The 17,364-nt window shown below is 36.9% G+C and overlaps 1 protein-coding gene across 1 annotated transcript in view; it reads left to right on the forward strand.

Moving 5' to 3' along the window:
* Positions 1-9,472: 9,472 nt before the first annotated feature.
* The window catches only part of LOC118266773 (transmembrane protein 132E), an 83,240-nt gene continuing 75,348 nt past the window's right edge, over positions 9,473-17,364 (forward strand). The window contains 1 exon segment of the mRNA XM_050703118.1: positions 9,473-9,765. Within this exon segment, the coding sequence (XP_050559075.1) occupies positions 9,732-9,765 (34 nt within the window). The 5' untranslated portion in view covers positions 9,473-9,731.

Consider the following 17,364-nt stretch of genomic DNA (forward strand, 5'->3'; position numbering starts at 1 on the left):
TAATAATTTTGTACTTGTAAGGTAACTACTTGAATAGGTACGGATAAGTTAAGCGCTCATAATTAATCGTCTGTTAGTTTATCGCCACAGCTTCTATTCATCAGCAATGTAACTTTGTTCACTTATCACTTCTCAGAAGTGATGTGGCATCAATTTATAATCTCACACAGTGTTCCCATATGTAACTTTAATGTGAAAGATAAGGGCCAAAAGCCCGTACTTTCCGCGTAGCACACAATTGCTGATGTCCCCTCAGTAGATTTGCAATTTGTGCGGTATCAGCATGACAAACTAACAAAATCATCGCAAAGAGTGTCCCACAAGTGTGTCTATATGAGTCTACCCCACTGTGGCGCGTCGGGACCAGATTAAAGCGTCTAACTGTCGTAATGTTGCCGTCCCATGTATGGGCATCTGCGTCCTCAAGAGCACGAGGGTCGCTGCCCCACCCCAACTTGTTTATCTGGTTATCGATCCAGCCGACGTCATCGCGAATTGGTTTAATTTGTGTATCGAACTTTAGTACCGACCCGTGGTCCGACTGAGAATCTTTGACCCATTTCTTTCCTTTACTCCGAAATGCAGAATCTTATGTAATATCGTTGTATTATTGTAGAATGCTTCAGATACGAAAATAAGAATTTTCTACTGCAGTTCTTTACAGTTTAGAGCTGAGTCGCCTTTTTATGGATTATCGTGTTATCTACATTCAGAGCGACCGGGCGACCGTGCGACCTCTGAATTCTGATCTTGTTTTGTTTAGTCGATACCGACAACTCCCCAAAGAGCACCCTTTACTGTAAAGCTATCCCCAAGGAGTATTCTTGCATGCGTTGGACTTGTGACTTTCATTTATTTAGTAGTACTGTTATTTATTTCGACTTTTATCTTCGGTTCTATTCAAATGTTGCAAATGTAATATTATTTAACTGCGGGTGTGTCATTACAATAAATGTTTAACGAATTCGTTATTTATATGAACTGCATCCATAGTTGTTAAATGTATGAAAACAGGCTAGTAAATTAAAAGCATATGAAAACAGGCCATTAAACGAATATATTTTCTGATATCAAAAATAATAATTCAACTCCGAACAGATACCTACATACTTACATCCTTGGATACTTACTTAGATACTTTGGATGCTTGCATTCTTCCTCACTGACGTCACAGCGTCATGTGGCGCATACATAAATCGAAGTGCACACTCTCTCACTACTCTGATATACATTAATTGCCGCCACTTACCAACACTCATTCATATTGAACACATTAAACTGATTACTTTGAAGTAAGTGACAAAGTAAATGAGCAGTAAAACGGTTCGAGCAAAATTGTAAGTGTCCGCGATAATATAATTAGTTGTTTGCTGCAATTGTTTCGATAATAACTGATTGATGCATATAGGTGACTGAATGTTGTTCGTACTGCGATTACACAGGCGCCCAGATTTATCACAACTATTAATAATTCAAGTCAACCTACATTTCTCGCTTCTCGACCTAACTTATTAACAAAAACATTCCGCCAAAATTAAGAAACATGTGAACGTTTATCTTCTTTCCCGCGGAACAATTTCTCTTCTTATATTGTTTGATCTCAAGAATTTCTCGTGGACCTGTACATATATTTTCCTGTCCCACAAGTTATTTGCCCTCAACAACAAAGGGAAACTCCGTTGTGGACTTTTCCGTTTCTGAAACTTTATTTAGCTGGGAAAATTAATGGTGCGCGACATTACTATCCCAGTTTTGTTACGAACACTGAAAATATTAACCTTTAAGGCCATAAAAATAAGGTTCGTCTGTAATAAAAACATCGGTTTTCGTTGTAATAATAGTGTCACCGAAATAGAAGAAGCGATTGTTTTGTATGTCAAAGAAACAGGTCTTCGAAAATTAATAATTTATTACATGGATAGGTTTCAATAGCTGTCTCGTGAGTGGTTTTCTATTTAGTCGGCTGTAATGTTTATAACCGTAGTGGCGTCTAGTGTCCTCAATTTGATCGTGAAGTGCTCGTCCTACGTATTTAGATCGCTCTTCAGACGAGACCGGTCAGACGCAATTTTCTTTTTGCTCCAGGTACGTGAAAGTATGGAACGTTCCGATCGAGTCCTTGGCAATTTATTATTCATTTGTCAGCAAAAAATCTAAATGGATTTATTTTATTAAACTTTTTATTTTAAAATGATACTGAATCCATTTACTTGGTCTGGATCTGGTGGTTTTGCATCATATGCGATGTCTTTCGTAATGATATTATGAAACATAGCTTTGTAAATGATAAGTATACGTAACACAGTAGCTTTTATTATCTAACGACTTAATTAAAATCTGAAATAGAAAAAGTGCCTAGTTAATAGGATTTTTGAAACCCATATACTACTTCATCTCTGTATAAACAAATACCTATTGATCAAATAAACCCACTACGTTTATTAGAACCGTAGGAATACCATTAAAAATAATAGACACAACCGAGACCTCTATTAAATTTAAATTCTTCATAAAAAAGAAGTATTTAGCTAGCGTTCAAATGAAAGCTGCTTTATCTCGACTCCAGTAGTTAAAATATGGCTGTGAAAAAGGGTCAAAAGCGGCCATCTTTGAAAATACATTTCGTTTTAATTCCAGCGGAATAGTGTGGATGCACTCACACGTCGTAAGTGATATAACACTGCATTTCGGTGCCTGCCGTTGATTCCACCGGCTTGCTTTTATTGCACAGCTGCGATGCAATTTTAAGCCCATTAATCTTTTCAAGCTGTTTAGGTGCTGCTTCACCTACGTTAGAGATGCCATGCTCCACTGCTAGTTCATTATTTTAGCAATTTCCATTTTCCAAGCAACGATTGTATACGTAGGTAGGTGTACCATCTTCTGTGTTTGTGTTTTAGAAGATCGGTCTTGGTACTTATTTTAAAAGAAAATAGTAACGATTTTTTTTGCAAGGAATGTTTGTTACTTCCTGATTTCAATTAACAATCGGAAATATAATAACAAAAAATTCTAAGGTTATTATTGAACGTGAATATAAACGAATTTTAGACAATATGGGCCGTGTTTATTGTTTGATTACCTATGACGTCATCCAGTGTTCTAATGCCAAAACATTTCTATATATTTGACAGGATACCCTTATTCATAGCTAAGGCAGTGATTGATTTATGTATTAATGATTCAAAAGGGTACTTAGGTACAAGAAATTTAACTTAAGAGTGCTTTTCTACCAAAGATCTTCGATGCTATGTTGCTGTGGATGCGTTTAGCTTCCACCAATCGTATTCATTAATTCACGTAGTCGTAACTGCACACTGGTAGAAATGGGTTCAAAAAGATATGTTTTTATATGGAAAGATGCGTGCTACGGATAAACGCGAGTGGTATAGTAATGTGTAGAATGGAGTATCTACAGCAGTTACTTTGCGGCGGTGCATCTTCATAGCACATCTTACTCGCACTACTAAATGGCTTAGTATCAGTGGAAACGGCCATATAGTTTCACAGTTTAGCTAATACATCTTCACCGCACAGCTACATAGCAAATCTCTGGGGGAAAAATCCTAAGGTTCTGATTAAAAATTATAACTTAGGAACTCCCTATTAGCGTATAGTTAGTAATAATCATTATCATCATCATAGTGATTATCTGTAGATTGTTATTGGAGTAATAATGTTCGTAAGTGTCGGTCGACTGGCAATTAAAATCCCTTTGATATTGCTTTGAAGCGTCAGTTTGTGGGAGTCTAACGGACGCCGATAAAGCTGGCCATTCACGAGATTTATAACCACGCCAAAGTTAACGACTCACCCGCCATTCAAGACACGCACTCTTGCTAACTTGTTTTTAGACGAAAAATGAAGTTTTAAAGCTTCCGAGAACAGCTGACTTGAAGTGCTTCCGAAAACGTGATGCCCCTAGCGTTGTTTTGAAAATTTGTTGCAGCTTGTAGTGCTATAATTAAAACATAATGTACAAACATTTCCATTCATGCTTCAGTTCTCTTTTAACACTGGATTCATGGCCCATTATAATGTTCTCAAAATGCAGCTCGTATCTCTATGAGCACATATTTTACCCGGGGTGGTAATGTATCCAACACTAGATCATCATTAATATGCAACATAACCGTGCAAATGATTCATTAGCTTTATGTTTTCATGTGCCGTGAACGTGGAAAGTTTTGCTGTTTAATACTACTTACTTACGCTTTGTATTCCCAACATCTAAGTTAGAAGTGACGGCATCTTATCTTAGTTACTGTAGTAATGACTGTTCCTCATGAACTTTGCTTACATGCAATGAAAATTAATTTTGCCTCCACCCTCATTGAACTCTATGAGTTCAAGGAGTACGTTACACGTGGTTAGGCGAAGTTCGTCGAGGTTGGTTTACGGATGGGCGACTATTAATTGACATCTCGAAACCTTGTCAACTATTAGCCCCTATCTGTGGCAGTCGTTCCGCGAGCACGGATCCCGGAAAGCGTAGCGACGAATTTGTCAAAGAATGTCCTTTCACCCTTATAGAGTTGTGGAGAACAGACGCGACAGTTGCTACTCTCAATGACATACTGTTGTTTACATATATCTATTTAAAACTCGTACTAACCACAACTTAGAAAATATTGACAAAGCGAAGAGATTCCTGAATGGAACGTGCAGTAGGCATAAATTAAATGAAGTATTTATTTAGTCATGGCTATAATTCGCGTAGCAAATTTTTAATACGAAGCGCTCATAAATGTTCGATAATAATTCAATAAAAGCAGTTTAAAATTTAATTCGTCCATTAATCGTTTAAGAAAACCGGCTATACAATTTGTAGTATAGTTCGATTAAATGAAACCTGTCTAGAATTTCTGCAGAGTTTGTAGTACGTGTGTTGATTACTCCGTACATTTCCTGGCAGCTCAATAATTTCTTTGAAATAAAATCCTGGTCGCTTGTGCTACTCGTACAATGGGAGTTCGGTTACCTATGTTACATACGGTATTTCTGGGAATTCACTCTAGTAATCCGGGGAGGTCTGAGCTGGGATCCACTGATGTAATGCGAATAGGAAATATAATCCTCTATTTGAGGAGTACCTAGTAAACCGTGTATATCGTAGGTAGTTGGTACATGCTATGATATACTTACGATACTAAAATTTTAGGATGACTAAAATTGGTTTCTTAAATCTGCTAGTTCATTGAGACGGCGGGCAAAAAATTGCAAAAAGCTCCGATTGATTATTGAAATAATAAACTAAACAAAGCAACAAAGCAATCTAAAACACTTAATAGGATAATGGTACGTGCGCCAACATCAATATTCAGTATTGAACCATCAAACGCTGCACCTACCACGAACCGTTGTAAACCATTGATTGATTTACTAGAAGATTTACATCTTTAATGTTTAAGGCGCATTCTGTGTCCACAACATTAATCTCTACGTCAATCCAGATCGTTGGACGAGAGATTTATATAATCAAATTACACGCTTTTCAATGACATGTACCTATGTAGGACGCTAATGCCGAGTATTTAACTATGGCCGTGAAATAAAGCCACTATTAAACCGTATCGAATGCTAGCGGTGCGTGCCGTAACATTAAACAGTTCCTTTTGTTGGTAAAGCGTTTAGCAATCAAGTTGAACGCCACAGCCATTGTGACCGCAACTTTATGTACTTTTGTATGTTCCTGCGAAGTCGGGAGTGGCCCTAGTATCCCGCTGTGTGTACGGACCCTAATATAAAATCTTTTCTTCCAACTTATTTCTTTCTTTATTCTTTGAATTCGCTTAGTATTTGTGTTCGAGGTCTTATTCCGTTAGATTATCTTTCGAATGAAATGCTTCTCTTGTTTGTAAAAATTGAAAAGATTTTTGGTAGGTAATCAATATCTCATTAATTATATAACAAGAAAATAAAAAAGTACTGGTATCTGTTAATAACTGATTCCTGTGTACTCTGTAATAATGAACGCAATTCCAATTACAATGAATAAAGAATGAAAGAACTCTTTAGCCGAGCAAAGTGTGGTAGCCCGAAATTCAAGTTTAACGTCGTTTAATGAGGGTTGTTTTTGCTATGGCCTGATTATTAATGTGTACTAGCTTTAGCCTGCGGCTTTGATCCCACTGTGCTGTGCAAGAAGCGTCCGGTGTAAAATGTTGTCTCTGTCTTCCCCCGGAACTTAGAGTATTTATCTCTGCAAAAAATACGTCGGATACAATGTTTTGTGGGCCATTGAGAGAATAAAGTTAAAAATATAAATTCACGATGCCTCGTTGGTCGAGTGATTGCTACAGACAAGGGGTCTTGGATTCGATTCCGTGGTCGAGCAAAGAATTATGGACTTTTTTTCGGTTTTTCGAAAATTTCTCAGTAGTGGCACGGTGTCTGGAATTGTGCCCAGTATATGGCAATAGGCTCACCCTTTATTGCATGGGACTTGCAATTTAAATTGTGATAAGTGGGTGTACAGTGGAATTACGGGCCGCAATGTGCACTTCTGGCCCTACTCCTTCAGAGATAAAAGGCATGACGTTACAATTTTACGATTTTTACCGTAGTTTAACATCTATCTAGATTACACTCAGTATTATTGCAGTCCTCTATTTTCCAAAAATAGTTAAAAATTATAAATATAGTCACAATATTCACTACTTGGTTTCTATAGGTATCACGGTAAAACTTTGATGTTCGAGCTGGTTTGTAAATAGAAACTTTAAAAAGCTTTTAGACTCAAATAATATATAAAACTCGAAGCGGTTTTAGTGAAGGTTCTATTGATAACTTGATACGTATCACACTGGGCTGTTACTGCCGAGCCAATAAATTAAATGGCTTTGAGATATAGAGCTAAACTTGTGTTTGCCCCTGGCTTTGCTTGCATTAAGGATACACTATATTTTACTAATGTACTTGAAGAGTTTTGACCTTGCTATTAATAATTAGTTATATCTGTAACAACACTATTTTAGTGGATATTGATTCATTGTGTCAATTCACTACTAACTGATATTTTTTTCCATGAAAAAAAATTACAACTACGAAATACGATAATGTTCCGTTTTTAACTACTTCACTAAAACCCATAACTGTAACAAATAACTATTTTATTTATATTATGTTCAGTACTTTATATGACTTCTACAGAAACATTTGCATTGTAATGTACGATTTTCTTATATATATGTGCAAAGATTTTTGAATCTTATTAAGTATATCTTCAATTTAAATTGAAGACGGAATAGAGTGCCAGCTGCTAAATATCTCGAGCAAGTTGTAAAAGTCAATTGCGCAAGTCGTCTTGTTTTGATAGTCTTCGGGGAGAGACAGCATCCTGTTTGCACCCAACTTAAGCAAAACTGTAATAAACTTCACTATTGCCTGCAGTTCCCCTTGCGTAGGTAAACAGCTTGGGATTCAAAAGAAAAACTATTCTTCCCACTGTCCTTTAACAAACTGTTTATGTCAGCAGTTAAGCAGCATTTAGCCTTAATAAAATTTGCCAGATGTACCCATTTACGCACACAGCGCCCTCTACATGTGATGTAACTACGTTAATTCAAAGCATCAGGCGGTTTGCCTCTAATTTCTAATGACGGTATTATGCACTTAAGGTCCAAACTCCATTAGCGTTCCCATACTAAATAACACAAGACTTACAACCGTTTTCAACAAATTACACGCAAGTAATAATATGTGTATTCCCTAGACGCAAGTTAATGCGGTTTCATTGTGTTTGTGGTGTGCACGGGAACATAGATAATGGTTGCAACGTGTCAGCCGTAGCACAAAACGTTTGTTGCTGACCCTACAATTTGCATTTTGTAGCGCTCACCGACAGCAAAAACACTGATTGTGGTTTCAGAATGTTTGTATTGCTAGTAAATACACTAGCGTGCGAAATCGCAGTGGGAACATTAAGGGGATTAGAGAAATGAATGTTAGGAAACTAGAAAGCGACAGGATTATAACTATTGTTTTATTACTAGAATATATTATGATAGGAGACGAAAGGGCGCTGGTCTGTTCCACTATTGAATGTATACGAAGCTTCGTGACCTCATTCGTCCACCCCAAGCAGAGGTTCTGGCGAAACGACTTTCTTAGTTAGAATTTCGAGTATTAACGATCCCCTATCGACTGTCGAATATAAGTGTTCTTATGACAGCCGTAGCCGAGTTTCCCTGCTCTCTAACGTACCTATATACGTGAAGAGTCTTGATATATAAGAAATGATCCCTCATCCGTGAATCGGCCAAGCAAGCTTAAATGAAGGAGCGTTCTCGTCAAAAAATATATAATAACAAATCTTTCTAAGAATTCGTCTAGATTAAAAATAACTGTTACTCAATTCGGTTTCTTCGTATCAATGACAGCGTCCTACTCCTGAATTAGAGACAGTATGTCTCTTTATACTGTTCAGGTGATGATGGCCTAAATAGTAAATGGAGTCATATTTTCAAGTGACATTTGGTTGAACATCGATCGCGGAGAGCTAAAACTAGATGGCTTGTTTATCGAGTGGGAAAGTATCAATTTTTTTTCCGCATAAGTTGATGGAATAAACAAAGGCTATACGTAAGATATTTACGTTAGGATAAGGTAGGATCCATTATTGAATCTTGGCAAATACCTATATTAATTTAATGGAAATGAAGGTGGAGGGCAACAAGAACTTTAATTACGTCACTGATCCCACAAAGGGGTATCTCGAGGTGTCTTCGTCCACCTACATACCAGTAAGGTCAGGTAGGGTTAAGCCGATTAGCATTTACTGTTGACAATTTTCTAATATTGAAATAGCTTGTGGGAACCTCAATGTTTCTCGTGAAACGAAATTAAATGGCGAACTACGAAAATAGTGATGTCTGCCATCACTCTTTCATGTTTTTATTTGAGGTTAGTAGCGTGATTTGATTAAAGGAAATATCCGGTTCTACTATAGACTTAAATTTAGTTCATTATCATAACATTGTGCCTGTTTTCCATCAAAGAAACTGGTGGAATTTTATAAATGTTTTTCCAACTAACTTCATAATACATCAAATGGAATATTTCGTACATTCAGACCTTCCAATGCATAATAACAACACATAAGTTACCCTACTAAATGATGCCGTAGCATTAAGTATGTGTATAAATTACTTAGCCAAACTTTTGACTCGCAGTTATACTGTTTCATGCCAATTGGGTCATATTTTGCGTAGCATGTATAGTTTTACGATTAACTGAACTTCTGGCAGCATCAATACTGTTTGGAAGTCACGCAAGCCTTAAATTATATATCGTACAATATATTTCCTTCCAAATGAAAATTACCTAGTCAAATGTTGTAAGGTAGATGACGGCGATGCCCAAAGGGTGTTTTTATTCTATTATTGAATTAAATATATCGTATTTGGTAAACGTTTGGCTACTAAAAATAACTCTTACAATAACGTTATTTTTAGAAAGATCGGAACTAACGTGGGACAGTTCCGGTTACTTCCCTGAAGGACAGCTTTCGCCAAGTGTCTAGTTTTTCTCGTAAGCTCGTGGCCGTTGACACTGCAGCGTGCGGATCCCGCAGTGCGTGAGTGTGTGGTTAATTGGCGAACATAATAGACGAAGACGTCAGCTGAGTCGCGTAAACATTGGCTAAATAGTTGACTGACGGGACTGTTGACGATGGCTCCGGTAAACACACGCGCGTAAACGTTCCACGCTGGTCCTGTAAGCATTCCGTCATGCGGCGTTTAATTCTACTGTTCCTACTAACAGGTAAGTTTGCATGTAATTCTATAATTCTACTCTAAAATTAACGTCTTCGTTCTTGCAAATCAGTGTGAAATATTTTGTTTATAAGCTTTTTTAACCTCCCAAATTATTTTTGTTGTTTATGTTTATTCCAATTGAAAGTTACTTAATGTGCCTAATTAGTTTTATCTATTCAGTGCTTAATTAGTGTCTTTTACACATCTGTGTATATTCATTCCTTCTGATAACATTATACCCTTAGCAGATAGGTACCTACCTAATCTAAACTCATGCCAGTAATTTAAAGATCACTTAACATTAGTTATCTTTAAACCAACGTCATTCCCAGATACGAACGAATACCTATAGAGACGATATTTGTCATATGGTTTGAAAAATAAGTTATAATTCAGCCAAGGGACCCTCATTCCGGGCAATTCAGGGAACAAATGGGACCGTTTGAGTAAGAGCACTTTTTGCGGGCGCCAATCTCATTTCTGAGAACAATTTGTGGTTGTTTTTATGGCTGTTTCTTTGTTAATTAGTAATTTTATTCTAATTTATTAACGAAGTTTTTTTGGGGTCTTGAGAATGTTTCGGCGTGGTTAGAAATCTCTCCGTATGTTCTGAGATTTCTTGAGTCATTTTAATAAAAGAATACCATCACATCACGACCCGATGCGATGGTATTATTATTGAAAGAGCATCTATTGTTAAATGGCCATCTGCCGGTACCATCAATGAGTATTGCCTTTTTATGCGTCATATTAATCGTGATGCGGCATAATAAATAATTTATTGACAAAGACGATTTCTATCTCGTATTAAACCATTTTCAAAATTAAATTGTTGTAAAAAATCTCATCACTTTCTTCTCTCCAAGATTTAGGCACATATGAGCGTAATAACCGCATCTACTCATAAAGTCCTAACAAGTTCTAAAAGGTCGTAACAAAATTAAACATGAAATAATACTAAACAGCTGAGATTTGAGACATTAAACGTAACCTACGTTAGTTTCAAGGAGCCCGCGACAGGTGTTCAACGCAGGTAGACATCGGCCTGTGGCCGTCGGACGGGTTTCCTTTTGTTATAATAAAATCGCTCAATCAGTAAAAACCAATCCTACCAATATTACTAAACATAAAACAGCAGCGTATTGTCCAGGACGTGAAGCTACTAGTCTGAGGCAGATTAAACCTCGAGTATTTTGAATGTTAAAGGAGTCCTATAAAGGAGTTGTTCAGGCTAATAATGCACCAAAGGACTCGCGCTTTGTACGTCATTCACGAAGGAAAAGATAAGCAGGTCATCAAGGTGGAACTATCTATCATGGACGGGTGATTCAGAAAATTGTACTATAAAAGAGGACCGAACAAAAGAAACGCGGAATCTAACATAAAGAAGAAAACAATAATACAACAATCAACTGCAATCATTCCTGGTTATTGTAAAGTGATAGGTATTTCACCTATTGTTGTCTACCTACATTACTTTGAAGAAAGCTATCGTTGAAACTTTTGCTCTCGAATAATTTGTTCCGAACCCCATTCCAAATAGAATATGATAAATCGAAAACTTTCTTGCGTCGAAAAATAAGAAAAGTTGGAAAAAGTGGGGGTCCTTCCCTCATCAATCTACTGTTAGGTGTATTGAATCCACTATGCCTTGACTCCGCAGCAATGTCACTGACAATCTAAAAAGTACCGTCGCTAAACTTTTTCATCAGACCTTTGACTTTTTATTGTGAAGCCATGAAACTTGCTTACTTTAGCTAAAGTTTGGCTAATCTTCGTTCAAAGTGTAAAAGCTATCGCTGTCACCGTTGAGTAAGCAATTTTAGTAATGAACAAAGTAATTATTGCCAATTGAAAGCAGGAAGACTTTGTTGATATTAAGTAATAAAAGTCTCCAAAATGAAATATCGTCGGGTCAGTATTGGTTGCTTATAATGCAGTAGAAGTTGAAGTCTTTTTAGGTACTAGGATTTTGGTGCAAATAGAACTTAACCTAAATAAATGCAAAGAAGGCTTTTGTGTTAGCCAGACTCTTAATTCCTGAATACCAAGTTTTAGCTGTACAAAATCCTACTGAACCATATTATTATGTCATAGCAGTATAACAAAAACGTTCCAGTTTTGTAAAAAAGGAATTAATGTAGTGCTCTACCTTTCAAAGAGCACCCACATTTTTTTGTTCCTTTTCGAGCGGATATGGACTGCACCTGGCCTCTGCTCATTTTTTCATCACGTTTTAAGTTAAGGATTTATTTTAGTACACCAACCAGGCACAACATTCACTGTTATAATATATACTTTCATATATTACGTGTATTATCTTTAAAAACTCATTAAATTTATCGAAGAGTTTATTTAGGATTTAACCTAATCTCGTAATTGATGAGATAGACACGTATCCGTAATTTTTAAGATTAGAATTACTTACTTTAAATCCAGATTATGCCGAGGTTTAAAGAGCGTCATAATAAGATGAGCTATCATAATTCTTTGTAAGATATTGTCTGACTCAATAAAATTACTGTTAAGATTTTCTCGTCGATCACCGGACACTTTATCATTGTAAGACTTAAATATGATGTCCTATTTATTTCAAAATGTCAGAATTCGCCCTCAATTAGTTCCGAATACTAAGTAACGGCATGAACATATACACTAATTAAAACCATCAATCAAACTTCACGTTGCGTGCTACAATCGTCAATTTTCGTATTCTCGATTCGGTGAAGAAATGCGGCTGTCTGTTTATGTCTATTTTCGGGTGTTGACAGAGCTCGCATAATCAACACGGGTGCAGGAGTCGATAAGTGGCCAGTACCGGCTTACTTCGTTTCATCTCAGTGGTGTGTGTGTTTACACTCGCCGGTTGCGCTGCCTGTGGCCTGCGCCCGCGCACTTTTGAAACCAGAACCACGCTTGCGTGTGAATTTTATTTTAATTTGTTGTTTTGTAAAAACAAAGTTTTTGTAACCTAGAAAAGGTTAATTAAAACAAATTGCGTAGGCCATATTAAAACAAATGTTTTTGTATTATTCCCTTTAGGATTAGGTCTACCTACTTTATAAAAAAAAGATCACAGAAAACAGCGAGCAATTATTCCTCAATCCCCTCTGTATGGAAATAAGTGTTTTACTCGTACATAACTCTTTTTAACCTTTTCTAATTCCAAATGGGATAAAATTAGGTCTTTACTAAATTGCTTTTGCTTGGGGGTAGGTACTTAAGTATCTCCCTACGAAATGCTAATTTTTATAGTTTGTCGTATTTTACCATGGATAACTTACTTTTCTAGTTTACCAAACTTAGATTAAAATAGAAGTATTTACGATACAGTTCATTTCGAACTGCAATTCAGAAAGTCAGTAAAATCGAGAAAAGTTAAAAGGATAACACTTCCACTCTGGACTAGTTTCTTTATTCGAACCTAGTTCTAGTTTCCGACCGCTTGTTATTTCTTTAGAACATGTTTGTAAGAATGTGATTTCCCAGGTGCAATTTGGGTGGGTTTAAATTTCCCCGAAGAGTCCGCAGCGACCCGCATTGCCTAATCTCTAGTATAAATAAACTTATTACAAAAGTTTCCTCATTTGCCGCCTGTATTAAGACGGAACAACGGAATGTTTGTATAAACATGAAGATGGATGTGCTTCCCTAAAACTCAAAATATGTGAGATAACGAGCTGGGGGGTGTTATTAGTCATAATTCTTAATCTGCTCATGAAGGGGTTGTAAACATAAATTTATTCATATACATACGTCCTGTACGACGTAGTAAGAAAAAGCTAGTGCAATATTAACACTCAGATTATTTTTCTTCAGCGAAATAACAGACAGAGCGCGAGTTATTTCCCCAGTGACAAGGAGATTGGTCTCCCAACTGCTTTGAGTTATAATATCTAACTGTTCGTAACATAGTTTGCAATTAATCTACTATCAATTGAATCGACTGCTCTTTCGGGAATATAATCTTGTTGCAGTAGTATTTTTGATTTTGAATATCGAAACGGAAAATGATGAAGAAACTAGGTACCTACTTATAAGTGTTTTTTCAAACTAATGTTCTAAAGAACTTAATTACTAGACAGTGATTAGACAGACGCCTAAAGAGACTCTCGGGATTATTCCAGTCTCGAATATTACCATCGCTAACGAATCTTTTTAATTATGATTCATGAAATAATTTCCAAGTTAATTTTAGTTCAAAGTGCTAAACTGACAGATGTTTAGAGGACGTTATGACATTGTAATGTTATAAAAAAACTTCACGTTGTTATCAAAAAGTTATCTATTTACTGGAACTAGAATATAAATAGACGATTTTCAAAATTAAGTACCGTACAGCAAATTGCCTTCGTACGAAGACAGAATAATATTTACTCGTAAAGAGAGGGTAGCGAGTGTGGAACAAAAGACTGTGCAGGCTATAATTATCGACCTTGAAGAGCACAAGGGTGCCTGCGCAAGTCGGCACGTGCGTGAAGTAAAACGATAATGATAGAGTGGCCAGGGGGAGGCATAATCAACTGAATAACTAATTCAAGTCATTGCGCTTTACTTTGTATAATAGTCCTCTTTGTGGCACCCTTTTTTATTCCCAATGATCAAGTCGAGGGTCATACTAAACATACATATTCTATAAAAATATTTTGAAAGGCAATCAAAGAACTGTGCATTTTAAATGTTAAATAGTTAATTCATTGTAACAATAAGAACCCATTATTCTGTAGAGCATAAAGATGCTACAGAAGAAATATTAATTTCAGTTCCTCAGAATAGTTGCAAAAAGAGGCGGAAGATTGCCTTCCGCAATGGAAAGCGTAAATTGAACGTAAAATGAATGAAAATGGAGACATAACAATAACGCAGATGCTCTTGATGACCTTTCCGGCAACAGTATGAACTTATAATCAGACAATCCTAGAAGTAGGCCGCAGTATCAGCTTATTTGATGAAGGAGGGACGTTCCACGTTATTGATAAAACTACATCTTTGTTATTTATCTGCATTCTACAATAGAAATTGGACGCCGGTTTATGATCCAATTATGAACTGAACTTAAAAGCACTCGTGTACCTTTGGGTCACAAACCGGTTTCATTTGTTTGTACAATACGTGACGTGGGGGATTAACCCTTCTAGAATTCCGCGATTTTCAAGTTCATGGTCATTTCATTATGTCGTTATTAGCCGTTTGCAAGTGGAGAGTTTGAGGTGTAAGGGCTAAAAAATGTAATATGTTCCACATAATTGGGTCAGAGAGGTGAAGGACGGGATCGTGATGGTAGGGGGAAGTGCGAGCGTTATTCCACGTTGCGTACAAATGGCTATATTATTGCTCGCTATATTGCAACACCACATTCCTTACTGGAAACTTTATGGTAATGCGACACGACCCCGTTGGCTAAGGAAACTTGGCCACATTTTGATTTTTCATCTGCTTAGTATTTATGGTTACTGTTAACAACATTACGTGAATTCGTGTAGAAGACAATTCTACTAAAATAGAACCGGCAGTATTTTATTTACTTACGTTTACAAAATGACATAGTGAACTACAAATCGATAATGAAAACGCAGTACGCAAGGAATAATAACGTTAAGGGTCGTAGACGGTAATAAAATTTGATTAGAGTTTGATCATAAATCTTCTTTTTTCATTATCTCGGCTGGCGTCGCGCGACGGTTGGCCGTCCGCGCAGGGAGAGAGCACCCAAATCCCCCATGTTTTGACATACAAACCCGCTGTATTTATGACATAAAACGCACATCTACCGATCTGACATGAGATTTATGAAGTCCGCATGTGTGCTTAGGAGATTGAATTGCTTTTACGCAATGGGATTCCATGTTTTGCGTTTTGAAATCCAGCTTTCATTTGTGTAATCCTATTGTGACATGGATATCTTTGCAAGACAACTCATATTTATGGGACCAAACCGCTAACGGTTTTCTTGGTTAACATATTTCAATTTTTTTTGCTATCTGAAACCCCATAATGTTGATGCTCAAACTGCTCAGTAGCAATTCCGCTTTAACAAATTAATCAATTAAAACAGGCATGTTATTTGCACTCACTTCATAACCAGACGTACATTCATCAATTTAGATTAATTATTATTTCCGCGTAAAGCTCGAGATGGCCTGATTGATTCGTTTAACCATGCAACATGAGTATTAAAGCGATTTTATCTCCGATATAAGTAGCTACGACAGTATACTAACCCAAATATGAAAGCTTCTATGTCAGTAATTCTGTAAGGGTACGTTTTTGTACGTATACAGAAATTGGTCCCATTCCCCATCGTTCCAAAAATAACGGAGTCCGCACCCGCGTCTCTATAAAATCAGTCTGTGACTTACTTAGAGTGACATGTGGGACTCATGAGTCATCTTCTGGGAGATCCATTAGTTACAATTTGCCGACTCACGCTCGCTTTTTGAGGGCGCCTCTTATGCCAAACGTTGAATGATATAACAGTATTTTTTGTTAAAAAGATGTTTTTATCGCATTTCATTTATTTCCTCGACAATGGTTTTATTTTAAACAAATAACTGAGTCATTATAACTCCTATCATGTGTATCATCATAATAGCTTATACGTATACGTTGCTCTTTGTATGTAAGTACCTATTACAAAGAAGTCACACGTTGATGTGACCTACAAGAACTAAGGTTAACTAAGCTACAATCAGTCTTTAACAACGCCATTAAGACTTTATGAATACAGCATTTATAAACATCGAGAGCCTTATCGTTCAACAATCGGCGGCGCTTTCGCGTCACAAGTCACATTGAACATCCTGGTTCAAGTGAAATTAATGACTTTCTGACGCAGCTATTATTTATTTTCATGAAAGTTAAAATATTTGGAGGCAGATAAGATCGAGTAAGCGATTAGATTCCCATGTCTTACTTCCGGGCCGACAGGCGAGTGCGGGCAGCGCTAGCGGTCACCGCCGGATGACTCCGAACATGGAAAGCATTTTAAGCGGTTGTCCTATAATGCGGCGCAGGCTATTGTTACATTTTATTTTAGGCATGTGGTATTGATTCTTCACTTTAGCGGCGAGTTAGTTGGTGGTATATTCGGCGCTCGAAAATTTTATTACTCTTTTAATGGTCAAATAAAGACTGACGCCAGCTGCAACTGAAGTTTCAGTCCAACGTAATCAATATCAGTGGTTGCATTACATTTATCCTTGAATATTCCTAGAGTAGCGTGTTTCCCAGCCGAGTTAAGTGTACTGTGAACGGTTTGCGGCTCACGAAGCCACATAATGCGGCACCTACGTAACGGACTGGCTATCCGATACACCTCAAATCAAATGAAACTCGAAGCTCGCTAACGTCCAGTCCCCTTACAAATGGATTTTCAATACCTAGGTAATACCAGTGTGGGTGGCTACGGTATTTGCGTTCAGTCCAGTTACTTTACTGAATGAATATATCGTTGCAAAGGAAAATAACATTTTCCTCGCATGTTTACAGCTTTAAATATTCCAATTTTCCTTCTATTGAAACATTTATTTAAGAATCGGCCGTACAAGCATCGTCAGACGTTTTAATGCCATTTTATTGTCGGAATTAACCGGGGCGCGAACTCTGC

This window comes from Spodoptera frugiperda, chromosome 23 (assembly GCF_023101765.2).
Source record: "Spodoptera frugiperda isolate SF20-4 chromosome 23, AGI-APGP_CSIRO_Sfru_2.0, whole genome shotgun sequence".
Lineage (NCBI taxonomy): Eukaryota > Metazoa > Arthropoda > Insecta > Lepidoptera > Noctuidae > Spodoptera > Spodoptera frugiperda.